The 26,303-nt window shown below is 33.1% G+C and overlaps 5 protein-coding genes across 7 annotated transcripts; 3 read left to right on the top strand and 2 right to left on the bottom strand.

Annotated features, from left to right (window-relative positions):
• The first annotated feature begins 1,262 nt into the window (after positions 1 to 1,262).
• Positions 1,263 to 3,918, top strand: LOC17895763 (protein PLASTID MOVEMENT IMPAIRED 2). Of its 2 annotated transcripts, none has more exons than XM_006300792.2 (3): positions 1,263 to 1,404; positions 1,480 to 1,611; positions 1,939 to 3,918. In XM_006300792.2, exons 2-3 carry the CDS (start codon positions 1,501 to 1,503, stop codon positions 3,745 to 3,747), a joined length of 1,920 nt encoding a protein of 639 aa, XP_006300854.1. In that variant the 5' UTR covers positions 1,263 to 1,404; positions 1,480 to 1,500; the 3' UTR covers positions 3,748 to 3,918. The 2 variants fall into 2 exon arrangements, with proteins under 2 accessions (XP_006300854.1, XP_023644059.1); XM_023788291.1 differs by having other exon boundaries at positions 1,477 to 1,611.
• Positions 3,919 to 5,062: 1,144 nt separating this feature from the next.
• On the top strand, positions 5,063 to 7,194 carry LOC17895580 (probable inactive leucine-rich repeat receptor-like protein kinase At1g66830). The gene is made up of 2 exons (XM_006300252.2): positions 5,063 to 6,515; positions 6,587 to 7,194. The coding sequence occupies exons 1-2, from the start codon at positions 5,063 to 5,065 to the stop codon at positions 7,192 to 7,194; spliced, it is 2,061 nt and encodes a 686-aa protein (XP_006300314.1).
• Positions 7,195 to 7,349: 155 nt separating this feature from the next.
• LOC111832021 (keratin-associated protein 6-2) lies at positions 7,350 to 7,878 on the bottom strand. Its single transcript, XM_023788108.1, has one exon. The coding sequence runs from the start codon at positions 7,808 to 7,810 to the stop codon at positions 7,484 to 7,486; it is 327 nt and encodes a 108-aa protein (XP_023643876.1). The 5' UTR covers positions 7,811 to 7,878; the 3' UTR covers positions 7,350 to 7,483.
• Positions 7,879 to 10,898: 3,020 nt separating this feature from the next.
• Positions 10,899 to 14,538, top strand: LOC17894729 (zinc finger CCCH domain-containing protein 14). Of its 2 annotated transcripts, XR_002835031.1 has the most exons (4): positions 10,899 to 10,955; positions 11,053 to 11,728; positions 11,805 to 13,760; positions 14,039 to 14,538. XR_002835031.1 is itself a non-coding variant. In XM_006302491.2 (3 exons), exons 2-3 carry the CDS (start codon positions 11,063 to 11,065, stop codon positions 12,108 to 12,110), a joined length of 972 nt encoding a protein of 323 aa, XP_006302553.1. In that variant the 5' UTR covers positions 10,899 to 10,955; positions 11,053 to 11,062; the 3' UTR covers positions 12,111 to 14,538. The 2 variants fall into 2 exon arrangements, 1 of the variants encoding a protein (XP_006302553.1); XM_006302491.2 differs by having other exon boundaries at positions 11,805 to 14,538.
• A 200-nt stretch (positions 14,539 to 14,738) lies between these two features.
• LOC17895302 (cinnamoyl-CoA reductase 1) lies at positions 14,739 to 16,221 on the bottom strand. The gene is made up of 5 exons (XM_006302431.2): positions 16,051 to 16,221; positions 15,796 to 15,965; positions 15,519 to 15,698; positions 15,066 to 15,415; positions 14,739 to 14,977 (listed from the first exon to the last, which is right to left on the bottom strand). Exons 1-5 carry the CDS (start codon positions 16,169 to 16,171, stop codon positions 14,836 to 14,838), a joined length of 963 nt encoding a protein of 320 aa, XP_006302493.2. The 5' UTR covers positions 16,172 to 16,221; the 3' UTR covers positions 14,739 to 14,835.
• Positions 16,222 to 26,303: the final 10,082 nt, after the last annotated feature.

Here is a 26,303-nt window from a genome sequence, read left to right as displayed (position 1 = left end):
GAATATTCGACTAAATTTACATTTTTTTTTCATAGGTTTGGAGAAAAGTGTGTGCATCTTCTCATTCAATTCCCTGCTTATTGATAAACTTTAATGCATCTTTTCATTTAGAGGATCAAAAGTGGGCTGGCTATCTAAGATAACGTTATTCTGGTCTGGTGAAATCAACCAAGTTGTGTCGTACATCGAGAGGAGATACAATTGCCCAAAAACAATCTAAAGAAAAGAGAACAAAAATGTTAAACGATACTTTTATTTTATTTAAATATGAGATGTAAGATTGATTAGACCTAATATATTAGTAGTGTATTGACATACCATGGTTGCCTTGGTTTTTAAGCATAGATCGTCCTTTATTAATGACATTTGTACATGATCCTAAGAACCTAAAAATAAAAACAATATTAAGAAAGAGTTAATGAATCTAGAATAGAGAATTGTTTTTAGTTAATAACTTGAATTACCTACAAAAAAAATATAGTGAGAAATATCTGTGTGAGATAATAAACACCCTAAATTTAACGTTCATTCAGAAAATTAAAATCAGAAGAGAAGTTTTACAAGTTAACATTTATTTATTTATATGGATTACTTCAATGAAATTTTTCATTGTATAAAGTTCATATGATATATAGATATTCTTTTGATATGGGCATCACCAATCAAATTGTGATATTTACATCGAGATATCTATCATTTTGAAAATTCATATGTCAAAAATTTTATATTTAATTAGAAAATATATTTTTCAATAATTTCTTAGGTTCTGAAGTTTATATTTATTTTATGTATTTTATTTTAGCAAAAGTAGAGCATTTTTATTGGGAGTCTCTATTTTTTTTATTATATATCATGATAATTTGTTTCTCGTTCTCATTTGTCCCCCCTCTAATAAGAAACATGTCTCTTACTGAATGGTTAATATCGATTGTGAAAATATATATAAATACGTACTCATTATATAGAAATAGGATGTCAATCCACATTAATATTAAGAAAATAATATGATATATGAAAACATATAATTTTATTTTGAAATTATGCTAGAATTTAACATAAGATTTAAAATTCAATGAAAACAATAAGTTATTTAAAATTGTTTGAAACTTGTTTTTATTTGTATTGTTAAAAAAAAAAAAAACTTCTCTCAGTCACATGTCAATATGTCATGTACATGTTTGTGCTACTTGTGATATCCTTAGCCTCAGATCAATATACAGAAGAAACAAAATTTCATAAATTCTCTCTAATTTTTCCAGAGAAAAAAAAAACAAAAATGATAAGAAAAAAACAGGCTCGATGTGAGCCAATCATCATCATCTCCTTCTCTTCTGTTTATTCTCTGCAACACACAACATCATCATCATCAACCTTTCTCTTCCTCCTTCAACATCTTTCTCACCTGTAAGTTCTCCTCTCTGTCTGTAACTTTTAGTTTCCGAAGAAAAGATTGAATTCTTTAAGGCTTTGTTTCAGTAGAAACCTTGGAGAAACATATCAATGGCTGAAAAGAACTTAGGTGGAATTGTATCAGTGAAAGCTGCCATTAACAAGTACGGACAAAGAGCTACTCGAAGCGTCTCTCCTCAGCTTGATTTGCCAGTTGTTAAGGTGAATCCCCAAAGATCAAACCTTTTTGAGATTTTGCTAAAAGTTTTGACTTTGAGAATTGTATACAATTGGTAAGAAGCAAAAGATCGTTTCTTTAGATAGAAAAATGTGTAATTTTTATCATATTTGTGCTTTTAGTTTGCTAAAGTTTTGATTTTTAGAATTGAAGATCGTTTCTTTAGATTACAAATGTGTAATTTCTATCATAGTAATGCAAAAATGGTTTTGGTTTTGCTTAAAAGTTTTGGTTTTGAGATTCATGAGCTGAAATGCTCAACTAGTTTTGTTCTTTGTTCTCATTTTGTGAATTTTGTTGTTTGTTAACAGTCCTCTTCGGTTGCTGAGGAGTTGCATAAGTCAGGGAGAGAACTTGGAATGTACAGAGAGAGTAAAAGGGCTTCTGAGTCTGCAAAGGCGAAAGCAGAAGCGGAGTTAAGCAAGGCGAAGAGGATAGTACAGGAGCTTACTTTAAGGGTTGAGGAATCGAATCGCAGGTTAAAGTCTGGGAGTATTGATATTGAAGCTGTGATGAAAGAGTCAAGGATAGATGGAAATAGCGGGTATGGTCGGATTATGAGAGAATTAGAAGATGTGAAGCAAGAACTGAGTAAGCTGAAGCTTGATATAGCGTATGTTTCGAAAGAGAAAGCTGTGGGGGAGAAAGAAGTAATGGAGTTAGGTTTTAAAATGGAGGAGAATTTGAAGTTGTTAGAGAGTCTTAAGTTAGAGGTGGATGCTGCGAACGAAGAGCATGTTTTGGTTGAATTGGCGAAGATCGAGGCTTTGAAGGAATGTAAAGAGGTTGAGGAGCAGAGAGATAGAGAACAAAAGGAAGTGTCTGAGTCGTTAAATAAACGGAAGAAGAGAATAAGGGAAATGATGAAAGAGATTGAGAGGTCAAAGAACTTTGAGAATGAGTTATCAGAGACTTTATTGGATATTGAGATGTTAGAAACTCAGTTGAAGCTTGTCAAGGAAATGGAGAAGAAGGTTCAGAGGAGTGATAGTATGTCAAGATCGAAAAACCGTGGTTTTGAAAGAGGAAAAGATATTTTAACGGTTTTGAAAGAGATTACAGAAGCAACAGAAGCGAAGAAGGCGGAACTCGCTTCTATTAATGCAGAACTCTTTTGTCTAGTCAATACAATGGATACATTGAGGCAAGAACTTGATCAAACCAAACAAGAAACAGCTCGGTTTGAGAAGATGATACAAAAGGATGATGTAATGATCAAGAGACTCAATTCCAAGCTGCTTATTGCGAAAGATCAATTAGAAGCAGTATCTGTAGCTTCAGAGAGAATCTGCTCTCTTGCTGACAATTTAACTACTTCGTTTGAGAAACTCAAGAATGATAGAGAAGCTGCAAAGAAAGAGGAGCTTAAGCTTAAAGATGAAGCAAGGATCATCAATAATGAAATACAAAAATCCGACTTAGGACTTGATGGAAAGGAAAAAGAGTTGCTTTCCAAGTTAGATGAGCTTGAGAAAGCAAAGCACGCAGAGGCTTTAGCTCTAGAGAAGCTGGAATCAATGGTAGAGAAAACAATAGAAACTCGGGAAATGGAATCTCAGAGAAACTCAACCATTACAGTCTCAAGATTCGAGTACGAGTATTTGAGTGGACAAGCTTGTCACGCGAAAGAAACTGCAGAGAAGAAAGTGGAAGCTGCAATGGCGTGGGTCGAAGCACTCAAGGCTAGCACTAACGCGATTATGATAAAGACGGAATCTTTAAAGAGAGTGAGTGGGAAAACAATGGTGGAAGAAGAAAGGGCATCATTTAGGATGCATAGGTCGCTATCGATAAAGAGAGTTGTCCAAGATGAGATTCAGAAGTTCAAGCAGAAATCAGAAGACTATGGCATGATCAACTCTTCCAAACCTACTAGAAAATCGATTCAAAAGTTCAGAGAGAACTCAGAAGACAAAGGCTTGATCAACTCTTCTAGACCGGTAAGAAAATCAGTAAGGCTTAGCGGGAAATTCACACCGGTTCAAGGAGGGAAGTCGAGAAGATACTCATCAGGGAACAGAGGAACTCCAAGTTTCTTTATAATCAAGAAGAAGAAGAAAGTTCCAAACTTGGTGAAATTTTTCAGCAGGAAAAGGCGTAAGTCCTCTATAGAACAATGATAAGTTTAGTTTATCATATTGTTGCCGTAACTGAATTTTTTCTTTTTTTGGTTTGCTTGTATTATAAGTTTCACATCATTGTAATCTATAGCTTGTAAGCGGTTTGTTAATTCAAATTTTATTGTAATTATGTATACTTAGGTGTATAAGTACAGTATTGCAATTTTGTTATACTCCCTCTAATTCACAAAGTATGTGATTATAAAGAAAAAAAATGTTTCACAAAAAATATCATTCCACATTTTCAATGTTTTTTTGTTACACTAAATTTGCTAATTTACGCATAAATCCGAAACTCATTTCATTGAATTTAAATAATTAATCGCTTATTAAAAAAGATAAAATGTATATTATTAAAGGTTTTCTTACTTTGTGTTAAACGTGTCAAAGTGACATATTTTGTATACTTGAACCAACAAATATCATCCGACCTTACATTTTCGCCACTAGCTTAACATAAATTTGGTATAACAGTTTAGTTTTCTTATTATAAAAACAAAAATCAAACTAAATCAAAACCTTAAACCAAATTTAATTAGAATGAACCTCTTAAGTATTATTATTTTTTATTTTCATTGTATATATAATATTCATTGTATAAATAAAGTTTAAATTTATTTATTTGTATCTAAAAAATTTATTTTTAAATTTGGTAATCAAATGGTCGTCCATATGAAATTTTGTAAAACTAAACCAAAGAAACTTACTAAATTATGTAACAAATCATAGTAGAAATATTTAAATTTTTCTTTTTCAAATTGTGAAATTAAAGTTCTGTTCTAGTAAAATGTTTGGCCATGAATCAAGAATTTGACTACAAATAGTATTGTTCCGACATATGTTAACTCTTATTCCTCAAACTGTAGTTAACATTTGTCTTTTTTTTTGGGCAAAGTTAACATTTGTATTAAGACTCCAAAAAGAAAGACCAAACAATTCTAGAAGTAAACTAGAGAACAAATCAAATCGAACCGGTACAATAACTCATTCTGGTGGAACATTTGACTTTTATGCTCAAACAAGTTAAAATTGTCAATACATTTCCCCACCACTAAACAACTAGAAACCACCAAAGCTGTTCCTCATTACGTTACGTGCCCTCTACTGTTCCAATGATCGCCTCAATCATCGCTAACTCCATTCACATATAAATATATAAAAATCTTTGCAAAGAAGTTGTAACTGTTGACTTAAAAAAACTAGGCCAGTCCAAGCTATTGCAACACTATATTGAATAAAGCTAGCTACACTTCTTGTTTTTGTAATAGATGAAACTTTTAACTCAATTCAGAATTGTGTTTTCTCTCTTTCTGAAATGGCTCAATCATTTCTCATTCTCTGTTTCATTCTAACCCATTTCATTCTTGGCATAGCTACTTCTTTAAACGATCAAGGTCTTGCTCTTCTTTCCTTTAAGCAATCTTTACAAAACAAGAATGACTCTGTTTTTACTAATTGGAACTCTTCAGATTCAAACCCTTGTTCTTGGCAAGGTATTACATGTAATGATGATATGAGAGTTGTCTCGATTCGTCTTCCTAATAAACGTCTTTCTGGTTCTCTTCATCCTTCCATTGGAAGTCTTTTGTCACTTCGACATATTAACCTTAGAGACAATGAGTTTCAAGGGAACTTACCTGTTGAACTCTTTGTACCTAAAGGGCTTCAAAGCTTGGTGCTTTCAGGGAATTCGTTTTCCGGGTTGGTTCCTGAAGTGGTTGGGAGTTTGAAGAGTCTCATGACTTTGGATCTTTCTGAGAACTCTTTCAATGGTTCGATCCCTTTGTCGCTTATTCAATGCAAGAAGCTAAAAACACTCGTTCTTAGCAAGAACAGTTTCACTGGAGATCTTCCAACCGGGTTTGGTTCTGACTTGCTTCATCTTCGGACACTGAATCTTTCTTTCAATCACTTAACTGGATCAATCCCTGAAGATATAGGAAGCTTGAAGAATCTGAAAGGTACTCTTGATCTTTCTCATAACTTCTTCTCAGGTATGATTCCAACAAGTCTTGGTGATCTCCCGGAGCTTCTCTATGTCGATCTTTCTTACAATAACCTCAGTGGTCCGATACCTAAATCAAACGTTCTTTTGAATGCTGGTCCAAATGCTTTCCAAGGGAACTCTTTCCTTTGTGGATTACCCTTAAAGGTTTCTTGCATCACAAGAAACACAGGGATAGTTCCTTCCACACTATATACAAGAAGAGTCAACCATCATTCCAAACTCTGCGTCATCCTTACAGCCACTGGAGGTGTACTCGGCGGAATCTTTTTTATTGCTTCATTATTAATCTACTGTCTTCGAAAAGCATCAGCTCGTTCAACCAAAGATGAGAACAACAACCACACATATCATTCAGAAGAGAAACTGAAGAAGACAAAGACAGAGTTCCTCTGTTTCAAGAATGGGAATTCAGAATCTGAAACGCGCGATGAGAACAAGACTCAACAAGTTTTCATACCAATGGACCCTGAGATCGAATTTGACCTCGACCAGCTACTAAAAGCCTCGGCTTTTCTTCTAGGGAAGAGCAGGATCGGGCTAGTGTACAAGGTTGTACTTGAAAACGGGTTAATCTTAGCTGTTAGAAGATTGGAAGATAAAGGTTGGCTAAGGCTTAAAGAGTTTCTAGCTGATGTTGAAGCAATGGCCAAAATCAAACACCCTAATGTCTTGAATCTCAAGGCTTGTTGCTGGTCTCCAGAAGAGAAACTCCTCATCTATGATTACATACCAAATGGAAATCTTGGTTCTGCAATTCAAGGTACATTTAGTGTTCAAATCGCGCATATACTTTTAGATTCAAATCTAATTCATATGAGTTTATAATAACAGGTAGGGCTGGTAGCGTATCCTGCAAGCAACTAACTTGGCCGGTTAGGTTAAGAATATTGGGAAGAATCGCTAAAGGATTGACTTACATACACGAGTTCAGTCCCAAAAGATACGTCCATGGACACATTACCTCAACAAACATACTTCTCGGACCAAATCTTGAACCGAAAGTATCCGGTTTCGGTCTAGGCCGTATCGTCGACTCATCTTCAGGGATCAAGTCAGATCAAATCTCTCCAATGGAGACAAGCTCACCAATCGTCTCTAGAGAATCATACTACCAAGCTCCTGAAGCAGCTTCAAAGATGACTAAACCGTCTCAGAAATGGGACGTGTATTCATTCGGTTTAGTTATACTCGAATTGGTAACCGGGAAATCTCCGGTTAATTCAGAGATTGATTTGGTTATGTGGGTTGAATCAGCTAGTGAGAGAAATAAACCGGTTTGGTATGTTCTTGATCCGGCTTTGGCTCGGGATAGAGATTTGGAAGATAGTATGGTTCAAGTGATCAAGATCGGTTTAGCTTGTGTACACAAGAATCCAGACAAAAGACCACTCATGAGAAATATCTACGACAGCTTCGAAAAGCTTGTTTCTTCAATTTAAAATATAATCAATTAATATTTATATGTTTTTTACTTTTATAATTTTGATACTACAGTGAGCTATACAAAAATAAATTATTTGACAAATTTTATGTAATAATCGTATCTGTTTTATGTTTTTGGTTCGTAACTGTGATATTAAGTTGAGCTTTGTAATAAAACAAAATAAAGACAAGAGTAATTTCATTAAAAATAGACAATTAACAAAAATGTTAATACAAAATTAACATAAATGTTTTAGATAGACCCGACCCGGCAACCCGGGATTAAGAACCGGAGCTTTGAACTCATCATAGGTCAAACCTATCTTTAATGTCATCGAAACTGTACCCGCCGCCAACTCCAAACCCGTACCCAAACCCGAACCCGATACCGCAACCTAAACCGAAACCAAGAACCACATTAGAATGGTTCAGACCTTCATTGGCGCCAATCCCGATCCCGCCGGTGAGACCAAAACCGATTCCAGCGCCGCAGCCAATGCCGCCGCCGATTCCTGGACCGGTGGTTGTGTTCTTGATGCTCTCGATTTGTCCACGGAGGAATCTGGTAACCGGAAACTCGGATTTCCCGGTTTTGACTTCTGGTTTACGGTTCCAGATTTTAACTGATCCCATTTGTGTGATTGGACAAATGACAATCACTGAAATTGTGAGTTTATGAAGTGATGGATGAGAAAAATCAGATAAGATTGAGAGAGAAATAAATTTGGCAAGTACTGTATATGATTTATTGGGCTTATTTACGTGTTTATTGGGCTTATTTACGTTTCTATTGGGCTATTTACGTATGTATTGGGCAAATATAGTTTCTGATTGCAAATAGAATAAGCGGATTTGTTTATTGTCACTTGTGAGTGTGCATAGGAATATATTTGAACGTATCTTATAATTTATTTAACTTTCATTTTTCAGTTGTTGCACATTCTGGAAAATCATTCTATCAACCTCATTTTTTTGTCCTAACTTTCTGAAAAGATAAATATTTTATACGTTAAATTAAAATTTGCAATGTTTATGTATGCATCTTAATTTTTGTAAGCATGGTTCTTAATCGTTAAAAAAAATGAAGAAAATTGAAATTAATCATGATAAAAAAAAATTGGTGATTACAAAATAATACATTTGAAACAAGTTGGTGAGAGAGAGAGAGGTGTGCTCATGCTTTGTACATTTAGAGTTTTGTTAAATTTCAAGTTAAAATTATCAGTAAATCTTTTTTATTACATTGTAGTAGTGTATACAACCTAAAACACAATTACATGACAACTCGTAACTTCTGGTCATAATTACATGTAATCGTGACAATTATATGGAACACAACCAATCTTTATGTTTTATTTAGCTTCTGATTTAAAATCTGAGATCAAATTAGTTGTCGAAGTCACCTTGGAGAACTTGTGTCAACAACCTGTGCTCAAAGTCACTCTAATCACTGAATACTAGTGTTAATATACATCAAATGTAATAGTTCAATGCAAGTTCTTCTAGACTTAAAACCACGAAACACGCTTATTCTTAAAACAACAAATACTGCAAAACTTCACCACTCTTGAAAGCCACGTAGATAAATTTGTTTTATCAAACATTAAAAATTTTATACTCTTCTTCGGCATCGTCTCCATCAAACTGAACTTTCCTTTCAAATATCCATCCAATCGCTTCAAGTTTTCACCCAACGAAGTTATCTTCTCCTCAATTTTCACATCTAATTGGCATAAATTCGCCATGGAGAAACTCCAATTGATTCTTCACATCATCATGAATCATCGTCGCGTTAAATACGAACTCGTTTCACTGTCCATGGGCCCTTATGAGCTTATTTTTTAAGAAATCTAATATACCTTTAGCTCACATCAATCCCATAGCATAAATGCTCTCCAAGACTCATATCATTTTAGATAAAGAAAACAAAATAAAACATAAAACATATAAAATAATAAAATTCGAAGTTAGAAACTATTTTTTTAACAATATAAAGTATTCACTTTGTTGGTTAACACTTCTTTCAGTTAACCTCTCTTCTATATTGACTTATCATATCTCTATGTAAATCATCCATCTACTAACTCATTTTTTCATAAGAATTAACTAATATTTTAATTCATTAACGATAAAAATATAAGATCGTTAAAATTAACATGCGTCACAATCACATGAGTTATTAAATTTGAAACTAAGCTTTATATAATAATAATAATATATTTTATATTATTTAATATTTATTTTAAAGGTCCATATAGAGCTCAATTCCATGTATTCATGTTATCATTTGTAGTAGAGAGATTAGATTATGGACTGTGTTTTGTCGATCAAAATACAGTTTTCGCCAATTACCAATTCTTTTCATATTATAACATTGCATTAAAATAAATAATTTATTAATAAAACTGCACATCGCCCATGTCTTTTGATAGATTGTAGATTTAATTTTCCAAATACTATATATAATATTAATTAGTTATATGACATTTAAAAGAAATTGTCTAAAAAAAGAGGTTCATAACGTAAAATTCCATAGAGTTTGTTGGGTTAGAAGGAAGGAAACATTTTTCTAGTTAGTTAGCTACAACGAAAGATTTTGATTGAAGTATATACACATCGGACAAGGGACCATAGTTGTTAGTTTAAGTTGTGCTCTTGAAGCAAACTCACACATACATATATACATATTCCTTTACCTTACTACGGTCGTTCACAACATGCAACTAAACCAAACACTATATATAAATATATAATTATAAATTAAATTAATCAATTAACAATTCTTATTCATGATTCACCAAACCAAACTTAATTTATGAAACACATGAATACTTATTTATTCTCCAAATTACAAGCAAAACTTCACTTCCTAACAAACTTTTTGTTTCCATCTATGTCTATTTTTAAAATAGATTTTAATAGTTTAGGTAAATCGCAACTTCATAGATTGATTTTTTTTTCTTTCGATTTACCATGCAATTTTAAGACAAAATTTTTATATATTATCATGGGAGAGAGCTTTAATCTTCACTTTAAGATTAAAAAAAGACCTCCTTTTTATTGAATAAATATGATCAATGTTTTTTTAAAAAAATTATATAGTTAGTATTTCTTTTTTGATCGATAAATTTCTTTATAGCGATACATCACATTATTTTCTTTTTTGATAAATCAAAAAAATTTAAGCCGAAAGTTGTATATTATCTTGGGGAGAGCTCTAAACTTCACTTTAGGATAGAAAAATTCATCCATTTTATTTGGCTAAATATGATCAAACAAATGGATTTAATAAATATATTTCTTATAGTATTGTCACAATCTTATGTTTAGAAAATAATATTACCAAAAATAAACTATTTTCTCACTATATGTGTAAAGTGTAAACTAAAACACTAGTTTTGTTGTTGAAGTTATCTAAAAAAAAAAACAAATATATATTATTCTGTTAGACATCTCTAACGGTTCTGAAAGTTGGCGCGAAAAAAGTGAAGTAGGTAGCATACTCCTCTGTACTTTACTTAACAACGAGGAAGCAATTCACCAACCAATTAAACTCACCACATTACCAATCACATCCTTTGATCATCTCATCATACGGTTTAAATTAAGTAACGTAACAACCTTCCCATAGTCTCTCCCGTATACGATTTTTATCTCTTTCTTCTTCCTCACCTCTCTGTTTCACAGTTTATATAAATACAGAGAGCATTGTTCATATCTTTACTTCACCGCTCTTTCTCCTCCTTCGCTTCTCTGTAAAGTATCAACGCTAATTCAGGTTTTTATCTTCTCCGATCGGATTCAATGTTGTTTGGTTAACAAATCTGTGAATTTTCCGATTGATTTTATCAATTTTTTTGTGTTATCTTCTTCAGGAAGCTAAACATGGAGAAGAAACTCACGGAGTCTACTGTAACAGATCTGGAATATGTAACGGCGCTAAACCTAAACTCGCCGCCGCCTCCGTTATCACCGATCTCTGAGAGAAGCGTCAACAGTAAACACCAAGAAGAGTTCGCCGCAAGCTTCGCGTCGTTGTATAACTCGATTTTCTCGCCGGATTCTCAGTTACCGATCTCGTTATCGCTATCTCCATCTCCTCCGTCTTCGTCTTCTCCACCGGCTCGTGTAGATACAACTACAGAGCATCGTCTTCGTCAAGCGAGACTCATCCTCGAGTACGATGAACTCAACGAGCATTACGAGCTTTGCCTTAAACGTCTCCAATCTCTGATGACGGAACTCGATTCTCTTCGTCACGAGAACGATTCTCTCCGATTTGAAAACTCAGATCTACTCAAGCTTATTCATCTCTCGACTTCGTCTCCTTCCTCCTCCTCCGTCTCTCCGCCGCCGATTCATAACCGTCAGTTCCGTCACCAGATCTCCGATTTCGGTCCGATTCAAAAGCATTCTCGTTCCGCTAAGAGAAACTCGTTGCCTAAGAGCATCTCCGTCAGATCTCCGGACTATCTCAAGGTTAACCACGGACGAAGCCATGGATTTGGAGTTTCTGATCGTCAAACGAGTCAACTCAGCAACACCGACTCGGTAATTTCACTTTATTTATTTAATTGTTTTTTTGTTTAATTATATATAATGACGTCATAAATATGTATCTGTGAAGGTCTCATCTCAAAAGCTGTGCGTATCAACGAAAGAGAGAGAAGCTTTAGAGGTTGATGTATATCGCCAAGGGATGACGAAGACGGAGCTTTGTAACAAATGGCAAGAGACTGGAGCTTGTCCTTACGGCGATAACTGCCAATTCGCTCACGGAATCGACGAGCTCCGTCCTGTGATTAGGCATCCACGATACAAAACTGAGGTCTGTAGAATGATTGTTACCGGAGCTGCTTGTCCGTACGGTCACCGTTGCCATTTCCGTCACTCGCTTACTGATCAAGAGAGGATGATGATGCTCACTCACTGATCTATGAGAGGAAGAAGAAGAAGAGTAATAATTAGTGGTCTGTGTACAGATTTGGTATAAATATGGTAACTTTTTCTGGGTAAGAAACATATTTGCGTAGGAATAAGGAAGAGGAAGATGTTAAATAACAAATGTTGATGAGATTATAGGAAAAATTTATAATTAGGGTATGAAAGGAGAATTGAAGAAATGTGTGATTCTCTTTTCGAGTTTGGGATATGTTGTTTGTATTGCTCTCGAGGATTAAGCAGGAGAGAGGACATGAGAAGGATTATAGATTCAACAAAGATATTGAATTTGTATTGATGAAAGCTTGTTTTACCTTGAGTATAAACTATGCTACTTTCTTTCAGTTACTCGTTCATTGTTTCTGTGTTCTGTTTGATTTGTTTTGGGAGTTTAGATTTCTTGACATTGTATAGTGCTAGAGTACAGATCATAAACTGATGTGAATTGGTTTTAGTTTTGTTCTTTCTAAAATTGGATTGACTTGGTTTATTGAGTTCCTGCAGTACGCTGAGAAACATAGTCTAAATCATAGAATGTCTTATATGTGTTTTGCTGGTCTTACCATTTGGAGAAGAATGCAGTGATTGTGTTAGATGATATTCTATGCAAGAGGATAACGGTTCCCCTGCAGAAAAGTATATCTTGCCGTATGCTGGAAATTTGGTCTAAGTCATATGATGTGTGTGTTAGTTGATCTAAAACTACTTCTTTTGCTATAATGGTTCCTACTTATAAGGTTGATGAAGTTTTTATAATGTCATCAGGATACTTACTAGCTGGAAAATACATTGTGAATCTGCAAGAGTAAGACGATCAGGTTGGGTTAGATTTGCCTTTCGTATGGAGAATGCTATGTCTATTTGTTGAATTTGGTGACTTCAGTGGTACTAATTGGTAACTTTACCAGGATATGGTATATTTTTTTTTACTATATTAGATTGTTTTCGATATCAGTATGCTAGTTTGATAGGCTAAATTAAATATTGTGCCTTAAAAAATCTAGCTTATTGAAGGTGAATTACATGCAATTTGACCCTTTTTTTTGTTTAAGAAAGAGTGTTGCCTTAGAGTAGGATCACGTTTTACCACTGCCTCAAGTTAAATCAGTCTTTGGTTTAGTATTGACTCCCCCTGTAGGTTCGAACAAACGGTAATACAAAGAAAAGAAGAACCTTGTGTTCATTTTGCTGCTCTAGCTCTAGTTAATGATGCAAACAACTATGTTTAGCCTAAATGCATTGACGTTATGCCCTTTTCCAATCTGGTTTTCTGAACTTACCATGTTTATTTGGACTGTGCCTAGGATCTTATTATTTGTTGAAGTTTGGAGCTACAATAATGATGAATCATCTGCTTAGCTGTTTGTAATCCTATATTAATACATTTGGAAGATCTTACTAGACGTTGGCGCTGCACCCTCCAATATGCAGAGTTTAAACATCTATTTCCTTTTATAGTATACACTTTTAGTTATGATTTTACTGTCTGAAATGTGCGACTCTCATGAGTTATAGCTTTGTTTTAAACTTAGCATGAGTTTACTTTTGTAGTGAGTCTTACCCGTGGCTTTGTGGGCTTGTTTGGCGGTTGGACTAGCCCTGACAAGTGAAGCGGTACCTTATTGTCCAACTTTCAAGGGAGGTAAGTGGATCATTAAGTCCTTCTTCTCTTCTATACTTGGTTCTTGAAGTATAATCATTCTCACATCTTTAAGTTCTTGGTGAGATGATATCTTGTCTCAGAAACAGGATCCCTTTTTGTGTCACCAAATGAACGAGATAACAAATTTACCTAGTGGCTAATATTGAAGTTGTTTAGACCATGACATAGGAAATAAGAACTAGTAGAGTACCTGGTTTCCTTAGTATTTCCTACTTGTTGATAAGTGAATTCTATGATATTGTTTTGGTGAATCACAGGATTCAGAGTCGAGTTCATTTGTCTGGGGGACTAGGATAAAAGATAATTTTTGAAATCAGACCTCGAAGCTACGAATTGTTTCCCTCATATTTCCACATTTCTGTGATTTTCTGTTAGGGTCTTTTGAGTTCTGAAATCAAAATCATTTCTGATTAAACTGCACCGTGATATTGATTATGCATCGAAAATGGTGAAGTTGTTGGTTTTGTAAGTGGTTGTTGTTAGTGTTTTAGATGAGCAGATCACATGTTCGCGACAATATCAAAGAAGTAAAGAGCAGGTACTGCATTAATAAGATTTCTAGATGGATTATATTTGTTTCAATCACTCCTCATCTGTTTTGTAAAAAGCTTGTGAGTTCTTCCGGAGTATTCATGCACAGACCAAGTCTTGCATCCATCTATGAAGGATTCACAAGCTTTTGCAAACACAACATGAGGCTTTTTAATTTTGAAAACTTGCGAGTATATCATAATGACATGGTACCTCTGCGAATTCACTGCGTCTTGTCCTCTCTCGGTTAGCTTACTTTTGATGCTACTCGAGGAAATCACTTTTGAGAATGCAGTACTTGTGACTTTAAGGTGATTTCCTCTGTTTCCAAGCCTGTGCATCTGAATGTTTTGACATACACAGACATAAATTTTGTTTATTAAAATCTTATTATCTTATTTCAACTTTAATAAACATTTCATTACATTGCAGAAGCTTAGACATCATATTTATAAATTAATCCAGATACAGTTTTTATTATTGAAATCACAAGAAAAATAACTCAAGAGTCCTTTGTCAAGGATCATATAAGAAGAGACATCTCCTTAAGGCTAACAATGGTGTCATTGAGACTATCTTTTATAGGAGTGAACTCAATTCCCAAACTCTTAAATTTATCGACGCACACTTTGTATGCCGCTTCACTCAGCTCATTCTCTCCATCCCTAACAAATAAAGTGTTGTTGATTGATTAGCTTATGGACTCAATATAAGAGTATAAATGAAGATGAAGGTATATAAAATGTAACTTACTTATTAACACTGCACAGTTCAGGAAACAGTTCATGTAATAACTTGTGAATGTCTTTCATTGTTACATCAGGATCAACAAGGATGTATCTGCCACTAGCAGAAGGGACCTCGAACGCTTTGATATGAGCTAGAGAAACATCTCTCACGTCCACGAACCTGTAGTAGAAACTATAAACAGGGAATTTACCATTCATCAGATCCACAATCACTCCTACAGAGTAATTAAGAATCGGCTGCAAAACTGGTCCGATCACATTTCCCGGATTCATTACAACCAAATCGATCCCATTTTCTTTAGCGAACTTAACCGCTGCTTCCTCGGCTACGATTTTCGAATATGCATACCATTCCTGGAAAGTAGAAAGGCATACAAACAAAAGTAAGAAACAATTCGACTTCTCATGAACCGCATCGATAACTATATGTCACAAAAACAGCACATGATTCAAGAACCTTCATATATAAGCATAAACTTGAATCGTTATAGATGGTTTCGTCCACCACGACGTTTGGATCAGTAGTACCAGTACTAGCTGTGGACGACGTAAGGACGACTCTCTTCACAGAGGAAGTTTTTGCACACGTTTTCAAAACGTTCAAAGTACCATTAACGGCCGGATCGATCAACTCAGTCTGAAAAAAACCCCAAACCAAACAAAACTTATACATACTATTGAAATTATTGTGTTCTTGAAAAGAAAAGATAGTTTTGAAGAGTCATTAAACGAACCTGAGGATCCGTAACGTTGAATAAAACAGGAGAAGCAGTATGGAATACACCATCACATCCTTGTATAGCTTCATCGAAAGAACCTTCTTCCATAAGATCAGCTTTGAACAGTTTTAGTCTTTCACTTGCACCTTCAAGTTCAAGAAGATGCTTTGTTTTCTTTGTATCCACTAGAACCAAAAAAAAACATATATATGTCAGATCTCAAAAATGCTTAGGAAGCTAAGGAAGATAAGGAGAGAAGAAGATACAAACATGGGTTTCGAACGGTGGCCCTGACGGTGTAGCCACGGAGGAGCAAAAGCTTAACAATCCAAGAAGCTATGTATCCGGAAGCTCCGGTGACACAAACCACCTTTCCTTCGCCGGTCATCATTTTTTTTTTTTTTTGGATTATATGTGGTGGTGGTTGGCTCAATTTATGATATTGAGCGACGACTTCACTCATCAGCTATATATACAGTATAAGATTTAAATGGTAACGGTGGTTAAAACTTAGATTGTGACAGTCTAAACTCTAACATCAAATTATTGATGACTAAACAAAAAAAAATAATAAGCACATTTTAAACGTGTAATTGTTATACTTCTTCAGCATTGATTTTTTTTTTTTTTTTTTTTTTTCTTTTTTGTCAACCTTCAGCATTGATTATAAATGTACTATAATCGTTTATAATGGAATGTGAGATTGTTATAAAAAGAAAATAATAATAATAATAATAATAATAATAATAATAATAATAATAATAATAATAATAATTTTTAAACTAAATTAAATGTACTAGAAGCTAAATATGTGTGCTATTAAAATTAAGACTTTGGTTGGTGAACAGAAAAAAGTTGTACATATTATACAGTTTTTCAACTTTTTTCAGTCACAAAAATGTTACCGGAACTTTTATTAAATATTTTACTCTATGTCTTTTTTTACAGTTTTTATCTACTGTTCTTTTTACAAATTTTCATTATTCCGTAAAAACTTACCATAATAGCTTATAGTTTTTCTTTTTACAATTTCGAGTATGTTACCAATCAGATCCTAAATTTATTTCATGTTAAATTGTTATTAATTAGATTTTTGATAGAGTGGAAGCATATCATAATATAATAACTTTAGTATTTTCAATTGGTTTGTAAGCCCAAACTTGTAACCATCTTTAAAAGAAAGATTTGGAGTCAATGATCATTTCACTAACGTGAAGATGAGTCCACTCTATTTCGAATTGATTAGTCAAAGTTGCTTCATCGAGAGAGATCGATGAAGCAAAGTATCAGATCTGTAAGAATCTTGAGCATATCACCACTTCACCAGCAATGCAAGATTTATTCTATCAAATAAACAATTATTGAAAACAATAATACAACTCTTACGTCAATAATTTTTCTTTATTTTAAAAATACCATGCTTGTCACGAGGTGTTTTATAATTTGATTTTAGGAAGATTGCGATCTTTTTTTTTTTTTTTGGTTGTATCTCATAATAATAAATGATCTAAGTCAACGAGTCCGACAGATGAGCTGATCAAACAAATTAAATACAAAAAATGATTTTTAAAAATTCACATGTTGCCTATAAATTTGTGCTATATTGTCATATGTGGAGAAAAATAGCGAAAATCAACTTAGACTATTTGCTAGTGGCATTTTTATATCCAAATTACGATATCCGATAAATAACAATTTAAATTCACAAAAAATTCAAATTTCGAACCTAAACATATACCGAAACGGTGTTAGTTAACCACTTAACGACGATGAGTCAGCCGACACCGTAGCAGTGACGGGACATCGGAGTTGAAAAAATTGAAGTTGTTTCGTGAGTTTAGGGTTCTCGAATTGAAAATTCGATGACTGTTTGTTTTAGCAGTTCTTTGATTCGCCTAATCTTACGAAACGACGTCATATTACTAAACTCTGATATTCCTTCATTCGTTCAAGGTTTTGTAAATATATTTATATAAAATTTATAAATAGAAACACTGTTGTTTGCAATCAAAAATGTCTAAATGCAATTAATATATTAAAAATAAAATCAAACAAATATAATTTATATGAAAGGAGTATTAATCTAAAATTTTTTGAGTTGGAAATTTTTTTTCTAAATGCACTCATTTATACTCTTAATATGTCCACATATATGATATATCAACTAACATAACACCATAACTATCATATATACTATATAGGTATATATGATAGTCATGCGATTGACCACACGAAGATGAGTCTCCTTTTTTTTGTGATTTATAAAAATAGTTATAAGAAAGCTTAGTTTGTTCAAAATAATAGGCTTTCTCTCTCTTAACTCTCTCGTATTTTTCAGAGAGATAAAGCCAAATCTATCTTTTTTGTCTTCCGATTTCTAATCGGATTAGTTGTTTTGTTTGTTTATCTTCCGATCTTAAGTTAGTTTATCTTTGGTCGGATTAAAAATTTCCAGACTTAACTTTGTTAAGTTCTGGATTTTGTGCTTCTCTTTCTACATGATTTGAGATTTGAATCCCGTTTGTAATTGACAAATTATGTTTGCTTTACTATCAGCTTGGCTCTTCTCTTCTGAAGGAGTAATATCTTCGTCAACCTACTTCACCGGTTGGTTTGAAGTGGACCTTTGAAGGTCTAGAGGCGCAGCTTTCTTCGAAGAGCTTTTGAGTTGAGATAAAAGATTCAATAGAATCTATGGTTATAATTTTAAAGATGGAAGCAACAAAATCTTGTCACAAGCAGCGGTGAATATGTGGAAGGAGCAACCAGTGGTGGATCTAAAGTCCGGCGACGGTGCTGTGCCTGATCGTGGATCTGGTCAGTGACGATCGTGTCAACTTTCCTTCTTCTCACGTATGGACACGTGTGCATACGTGGCACTTTGATCTTTTATCCTTATCTTAAATAGGTAGGATAAATGGGTTATATTCAATTGAAGTTGTAAACGTTGAAGGAATTTGGGCTTTTGTTTCACTATCTGTAATACCCATTTGGGTTTTTCATTTTAATAAAAAATGAAATGGCCGCCCCAAAAAAAAAAAAAAAAAAAAAAAAAAAAAAAAAAAAGGTATACCGTTTAATTATTGTAATTCGGTAAAGCATGCTAAAGTACTTTTCTCAATATTTTACCTTTTTAATGTAAGAGTATATACCATGAAACTAATTTCACTATGTTAATCTTACATTAATAAAGCATATATAATCTTGTCTTCACATAAGTGGCAAAGTTTAGGTTTTTTTTTTTTTTTTTTTTTTATGAACTGTTTTTTAAATTGGGCCAGGCCTAGTAAAACTTTCAGCCTACTAACAAAGAGTCGAGACCCATGTCACTTCTCTCTCTCTACTACATGCTTATTGGACTTGGTCAAAATAATGCTGTCTTCCATATGTACGACCATGCCTTTTATATGGTTTATCACCTAATCCCAGTTTAATTTTGATGATTTTGCATTTACCAAGATACTGTAAATCTCCTTTTCTTTATTAAACATGTGTTTGATAATCATTGCACTAATTTGACAAAGCCTTTAATTAAAACTTAGCTATCAGCTTTAAAGATTTAAAGATCATTAAAACACTAACGTTTTGAGATGAGAATCGTTTTCACTATCAAAAATCTCGACATGCAATAATGAACTTGGTGGGAGGTGTAACAATTTTGGCAAGTAAATGAATTTTGCTGATCCTTTCTCTTCAAGACATTACGTATATATAGACTTAAGAGTCTTAGATCAAAACTGAGTTTAAGTATACATATCTTTTAATTAACCTATATAGCTTTTCAAATGTTTTTGAAACTGTTTCTGAATTTATCATGCATACTCTTGAATGAAACTATTACATTGATAATGAATTAGCAGTTGTCAAAGAAACATCAGGCTTGGGAGCAATCCAGAGAAATCAAAACAACTATAAGTCCAGATTTTTGCTGAACCATACTTAACGTTAGAGTATCCGTGAATCGTAGAATACATATCGCATCGCGCCCATAGATGCCCGTTTGTGCGCTCCTAAGAGCCCTAGTAAGGTTGAAGTGCTGCTGTGAGACGATCTTTGAAGCCACGTGAGAACATTTTTGCGAAATGGATAACCCCAAGAAGTGAGAGATTAACCAAGATAGGTAAAAGTATACATAAACCATAGCTATAAGGACATCTTAAGCATGTATATGTTATATACACACAACACTTCCTTTGATACATACAAACATCCAAAGATATATTTAAACTGTTAAATTAGCTAAAAGCTAGAAATACAGATTTAAAATACAATTTTACCTTAAACTCCACAATGAAACAAATTGAAGGGATCCATTTGAGGGCTCTTTTGAGGTTCTTGAAACGATTGGAATTGTTTCAATTTTTTCCCAGCCCTATTAAATTTATAAGAATTCCAAATATATGTAATATTATAGAAATTGTAATTCTAACCTATTACATACACTAATTCTCAACTTCACTATATATATCCTTAATTACTAATTCCAAACCTAAGTAATATAGTCCACAATTCAAAATTCTTTAACCTATTGTGCTCTAATATCACATTTAAGTATTCAGATTTCTCACCAATCTTTGCCCCTAACCAAAAAAAAAAGAAAAGAAAAAGATGAAGCCTATAAAATACCTTATAACTCGGACACACACACACACACACACACACACACACACACACACACACACACACACATATATATAGTATATGAAACTTAGATAATATATAAATTTCACTAAGAAACATGTAAGTTCAATATCTCCTGACAAAACCAAGTTTACAACTAAAAAATTGCATTCTTTGATTTGCAGTTGCAAGCAGAGATTAAGCCATGGAGAAACAAGATATATAAACATAGTTGTGTATATATATATAATAAGTAAAAGAAGATATATGGGTGACGACATAAGGGGTGATGACAGAAGGCTAGAGAGCACAAAGGAGTAAGATGCAAAGAAACTGCTCTGAATTGTATCTCATCATCTGTGCTCTCTATCTTCTGTCAACACTATATCAATGTCTCCCAAAACATTAGAAATCAATTTTTTATTTGCAATTAAAAGAAAAAAATGGTGTATGGAAAGAACATGACACAAACCTCTTATGGGTACATTAAGAACTTGTTTTAAAAAGAACAGGTTTGATGATCATTGTAGCTATGAATGTACTGTACTACTCAAGATCTTGGTATATATTAGCTTTATGTATGTATAGGTGTAGAGAAATACCAAAAAGAGTTGTTTATGAGATGATGGTTGAGATTTCTTGAAGCCACTATTTATAGACGCACATAGCTCATTGTCTAGTCCAATTGTTATGATCTTGTTTTTTTTTGTTGTATCAACAAGTTTGGAATATTGTTGTTGTTAATTAATGGGGTATATACGGATTTTAAAATCTAGTATTGTTATAAATAAAAAAAAAGTAAGAAAAAACAACTTGTTATCTTTTTGGGGCTAACTACCTATTCTGCAAGATTGATTTACCTCTTTTGGATAAAAAATAATAAAAAGTGAAAGTCAGAACTATGTGTAAAGAGAGATGCATATAAGATATGTTTGATGTTAAATGTGAGATCACACTCGCATTATACTTAATTGATGGCAAATCATATCAAAGAGAACCATCAAAAGAAATTGAAACAAAGGATTTGATTCTTCTTCTAAGTTCTAACACAAAGGGTCATTAATATTTACAATTTTCACCAAAATGACGACTACCATGTATTGCCATGTTTGATCAGCTAGCTACTCCTTTATAGAACCGTACTCAAACCAATGTTAAGCTCAATACTCAAACTAAGTGATGCAAACCTCCCTATATACTATTTAGAAGCAATTAACACAATGCTAGCTAGACTTCATTCAGCCAAGCTCGCACCGCACCACGCTTAATCCTTCGTCGTGCACAATGCACTTCACCGTTCATGGAATCCATTTTGACTACCCGGTTCCAAAATTTTCAACTATTCATCTCCCACATGTAAATTATATATGCTCTTTGGAAGTTTAATCATCTTCCTTATAACGTTTTAATCATGTATATTTGGATTCTTTGTAATCTTTTAAAAATACAAAAAGGTTAAAACATAAAAAATGTATTACAACTTTTTCTTATAAATAAAACTATTTGATTTTGCCCCATGAGTAAAGGTATTTTAAAAGGAAGATATATAGTATAGCTATGCGGCTAGGGTCTTTGTAATGGCCATGGAAAAATAAAACAAGAAAGAGAAAATGATATGAAGAAGACGACGAAGAATAAGATGATCAAATCTTTATTTAAAGATACCCACCCAAAATGGAATAAAGACATGAAAGCCCAATCACTCATTTTTATATTCTTCAAAACTTCTTTTGGCAACAATTTTTTTCAAAAATTCTCTGTTTTGTCATATCCCTATGAGGCCATCAATCAATTATATTGACAATGTATTCGAAATGCTTTTTTTTTTTCTCTTTTTTTCAATCAATACAAAAATTCCATTTAGCTAAGATCATATCTATAAGTGGATACTAACTAGTATACTTACTAAACTATAGAGTGATCAACAAGATAGTCTGAATCTTCCTCTTTGTTTTTCTACACATTTTTTTGGAGGTTTGGATCAACATTTTCGACCAATCTACCGTAAAATCTAAACCCTAAATCTTACACATGTTCTACACTTCATGGAGGATGCCCATCGGTGTTAATTTGCACAAGTGAAGTAAGTTTTAAAGATGCCATGATAATTACGTCTTACATGTTTGTTTCCTTATCACTTAAAGTGAAGAAGTATTCAAGTGAGTTATCTAAGTATACTTAATTAGTATCATGATATCATCTGCTTGTTTTTACTAGATTTGTTGTGATTTCAGTAGATTTACCAAAACAAAATCAAAGCGACAAAAAAGACTTACTAAAACCCTAAACATATATATTTAGACTATTAATAAGAAATATAAAAATCTATAAAACCCTAAACGCACGCACCGATCCATCGTTCACTCAAACACTAGTGACGCACCACTTCGAAAAGAAAAATGAATTTGATTTAACGAAAAAAAAGTCGATATAATTTGGAATTAAAAATATATATATACATAAAGTTGGTTTGGAGGCTTCTCAAAACATTCCACTTCGAGAAAGTCTCTGTGTCACATTCCACATTGAGAAAGTCCCAATCGTCTCATCTCTTGTTTAATTCCATTACACCCTTTCGAAAGTTAGAATGGTTGGCTCATAATTTGAAGCAACCAAAACTACAGTGTAATTTGCACAAGATTCCACTAAATCATGTTCGAGAATCTCTCTTTTTCATTTTAATTATTATTTTATTGAATTTCACATAACAAACATAGGCAGAGTTGAAAAACCTTTTGAATATTAAGCCAGCGAGACTAAAATCCTAAAGCTAAGTAAATGAGACTGAAACCCCAAAAGTTTTGTCCTAAAATAGGGTAACATTCTGAAACAACTGACAGAAGTAAAAGAAACCAAACATAGACTTCTATCTTTTTTTACCACATATCCATTCAACTACATAGTCGTTGAACCTCGAAAAGAATAGAGGAAAAACCGAAAAACTAACATCATTTGAAACTCTTCATCTTCGAAATTTTCATTTAATGTTTATTTAGTCTTTTGTTATTTGGAAAGTTAAGAAATTTGATTGTATTACCAATGATTTGTGAGAAGCTACCAACTTTTTACATCGATGTCGTTTTTGTCGAAACTGAGCTGCATAAATCTGGAAAAGGCAAAACAACAAAAATCTTGATTTCATCTTGTACAACCAAACTTTTGAAACTAGTGAACGACACAAAAACTAACCTATCTTTTGAACAAAACTGAAAAAGAGTACCTATTGGTGAAAATTTCATATCATTTTTCAACCAATAAAAACTGACCTATCAAAAACATATTGCTCCATATCCAAACCACATAAAAATAAACTACATGTTCATCTCGGAGTAGTAGTGAGCTGACAGTAATGATTAGTAACATCAATTAGTAAATTTTTTTTTTTTTCTGGTTGCCAACTTCATATCTTTTTATTTTGTAGCATTGCTAATTTGACCTACATAGGAGAACCGGATTCAAATAGTGTTATGCCAAAAAAACATGGTTCAAAGTGAAAGTTGAAGTAAGCATATAAGTCTTATCACTTTGGTAAGTTAAGATTCCGTCGATGCTGAAAACCAAATCTAGAGCCTTCAAAGCTATATTCCATGGAACACTCATTCCCACATAATGAATGAATGTGATGAGTTGAAAGGCCCTAAGATATCGAATTAAAAAAAAAAAAAGAATGCTCTGTAAAATCAATCTATTCGAATATATACATATGTATGCCTGTTTCCACTTGAGATCTATATTCCGTATTTCCATGTAAGATAAAGAGCTAAAATTAACAACATAATTTATTGATTTTTCAAAAACACCACAAACACAAAATTTGAGTTTCAAAATTTTGAATTTGTATATTTTGGTTTAGATTAACTATTTTAAATTCAGGGTATACTTTTAGTGGTTAAAGTTTAGAGTTTTGTTTCGAAGGTTGAAAATTTTGAGTCTTGTGCTACTTTAACCCTAACGATTCTTTTATAAACACATAGTAAGTAGTAACCAAACCAAACCCCAATTTTAGCTCCTAGCTTTAATATTAATGGCTTCTAGCGCATGTAGTAAATATGTAAATGGCACATTTGATTAAACTTCATCCAGTTAACACGCAAAATATTTACGCTTTTGCTTCTATGTTGTGGTTTTGCCAATTTTGACTTTTCATGGAGTTATCCAAAAAACCAAAACCCCTAATTTTTGAAACCAAAATGTTTTTTTTTGTTATGTCATATCCAATCATTTTATAATTAATTATATAATGGAACCAAAGACAATGAATTTGGCCTACAAATATGGGCCACTGTCACAGCCTTGTCTAGTCAAAGATATATGCATTGCAACTAATATATACTTGACTCCTTATACTTTATACTCTTCACTCAGGCAGAAGTTTTTGTCTGGATTGTTGTAAAGATGATAAGATCGCATGTGGCCTGTCGATATTGGCTTGACCAAGACCACAATTCTTTTAATAAACTAAAATTGATGCTCTATAATATAGAATCTAATGATCTAACTACTTGTGTTTATAGTTTACATCATCTTTATGCCACCACTAAGGAAATTAATCATCTAATTCCTCATCTTTAAGAAATAAACTTACATTGTTAAATTAGGGTTTGTTATGAACTCAACCAATTGGCAGTGAGTCTACACGCCCCCTCGAGATAATGGCTCTTTTAGCCATTAATCTCGACAGAATCTAGCACCACGCCTCGAGATAATGCTCTTCTAGCTATCTCAATGGAATTGGGCCTTCTTTTGGGCCATCAATTAATGGGGTGATCAGACTTTTATCCGGGCCGGATTAATTAATGGGTCAACGTATGTTCGGACTCTGATATCATGTTAAATTAGGATTTGTTATGGACTTCCAACTCAAAACCAATTGGCAATGAGTGGATTGGCTCTAACCCTTTATATGTTATTTAAGTCCATCACATCTTCCAATGTGGGATCTTTCTCGACATACATTACTTTAATTACTAATTAGTTCTTTTGATGACATATGTGTGTGAATGCGTTTGTATATAGAAGTGAAAAAAGAAAATGGAGTGAGTGGAGAATAGTGGAATGAAGAAAAAGGAATGAGGATAGGGTTGAGAAAGCAAAAGAGAATAAGGAAGAAGCTATAGGGAAGCGACAAGTAAGAAGATGCTTTCCCCAAAGAGAGAAATGAAGAGATGAGGATAAGACACTGTTTCTGTCAGATTCTTTGTTCCCTCTTTGCCTTTTTTTCTTCTATTGGCTATATTCTTGTTGCATCCATCATCCATGATCTCACTACACACACACACAAAAATACTACAATTGTATTAACCCTAATATTCTTTTCTTGTTTCAAGAGTAACATTCTATTTCTTATCCATAAATAACTCTTTTAGGTTATAACTACTTCATGAAAAAGGACCTGCCGTTTGTCAACAAAATTTACCTTTGGTGTTTGATCCAAAAAAAGTACATTTACCATTGGTGTTTGATACTAGTGTAATTTATTAAGTTGAAAACTCTATTTTCTTAAAATAATCTTCTTACAACATCAGTTGTGCATCTCGTAAGAAAATATAAATAGCTTTCATAAGTTCTGCTAAAACTACTAAGATAAGTTTAGATATTTTTTCGAATTAGTTCTTTTCCCACTATAGAAACTGAGTCTTGGGGCCAGGGGTTCTCCTTTTTAGGAGTTCTTAGCTCAACTTGTTTAACGTTCATAGTTTTACAAAAAAAGGGTTTTCTTTTTCTCTTAGCTCAACTAGTTTCATAGAAAAGAGATTTCAAAATAACACTACATTATGAAGGAGGTTTGTGTTACTGATTTCACACCCATAGTGGCTAATCTATTTTTTCTTATAATATATTATATTTGTTATAAAACAGTTTTTTTTGTTCAATATAATATTTTACATTCATAAAAATTAAAG

Source organism: Capsella rubella, unplaced genomic scaffold (assembly GCF_000375325.1).
Source record: "Capsella rubella cultivar Monte Gargano unplaced genomic scaffold, Caprub1_0 scaffold_2, whole genome shotgun sequence".
Lineage (NCBI taxonomy): Eukaryota > Viridiplantae > Streptophyta > Magnoliopsida > Brassicales > Brassicaceae > Capsella > Capsella rubella.
Note: the sequence above shows the minus strand (reverse complement) of the source record. Positions and strands in the feature narration are given on the sequence as shown.

What these genes read in the sequence shown, in the direction of transcription:
- LOC17895763 (XM_006300792.2), top strand. Translation starts at nt 1,501, where the DNA reads ATGGCTGAAAAGAACTTAGGTGGAATTGTATCAGTGAAAGCTGCCATT. An exon ending in TTGATTTGCCAGTTGTTAAG is followed by an intron (nt 1,612 to 1,938) that starts GTGAATCCCCAA and finishes GTTTGTTAACAG; the next exon opens with TCCTCTTCGGTTGCTGAGGA.
- LOC17895580 (XM_006300252.2), top strand. Translation starts at nt 5,063, where the DNA reads ATGGCTCAATCATTTCTCATTCTCTGTTTCATTCTAACCCATTTCATT. An exon ending in TCTTGGTTCTGCAATTCAAG is followed by an intron (nt 6,516 to 6,586) that starts GTACATTTAGTG and finishes TTATAATAACAG; the next exon opens with GTAGGGCTGGTAGCGTATCC.
- LOC111832021 (XM_023788108.1), bottom strand. Translation starts at nt 7,810, where the DNA reads ATGGGATCAGTTAAAATCTGGAACCGTAAACCAGAAGTCAAAACCGGG.
- LOC17894729 (XM_006302491.2), top strand. Translation starts at nt 11,063, where the DNA reads ATGGAGAAGAAACTCACGGAGTCTACTGTAACAGATCTGGAATATGTA. An exon ending in AACTCAGCAACACCGACTCG is followed by an intron (nt 11,729 to 11,804) that starts GTAATTTCACTT and finishes GTATCTGTGAAG; the next exon opens with GTCTCATCTCAAAAGCTGTG.
- LOC17895302 (XM_006302431.2), bottom strand. Translation starts at nt 16,171, where the DNA reads ATGATGACCGGCGAAGGAAAGGTGGTTTGTGTCACCGGAGCTTCCGGA. An exon ending in GTTTATGCTTATATATGAAG is followed by an intron (nt 15,416 to 15,518) that starts GTTCTTGAATCA and finishes TCTACTTTCCAG; the next exon opens with GAATGGTATGCATATTCGAA. An exon ending in GAACTGTGCAGTGTTAATAA is followed by an intron (nt 14,978 to 15,065) that starts GTAAGTTACATT and finishes TTTATTTGTTAG; the next exon opens with GGATGGAGAGAATGAGCTGA.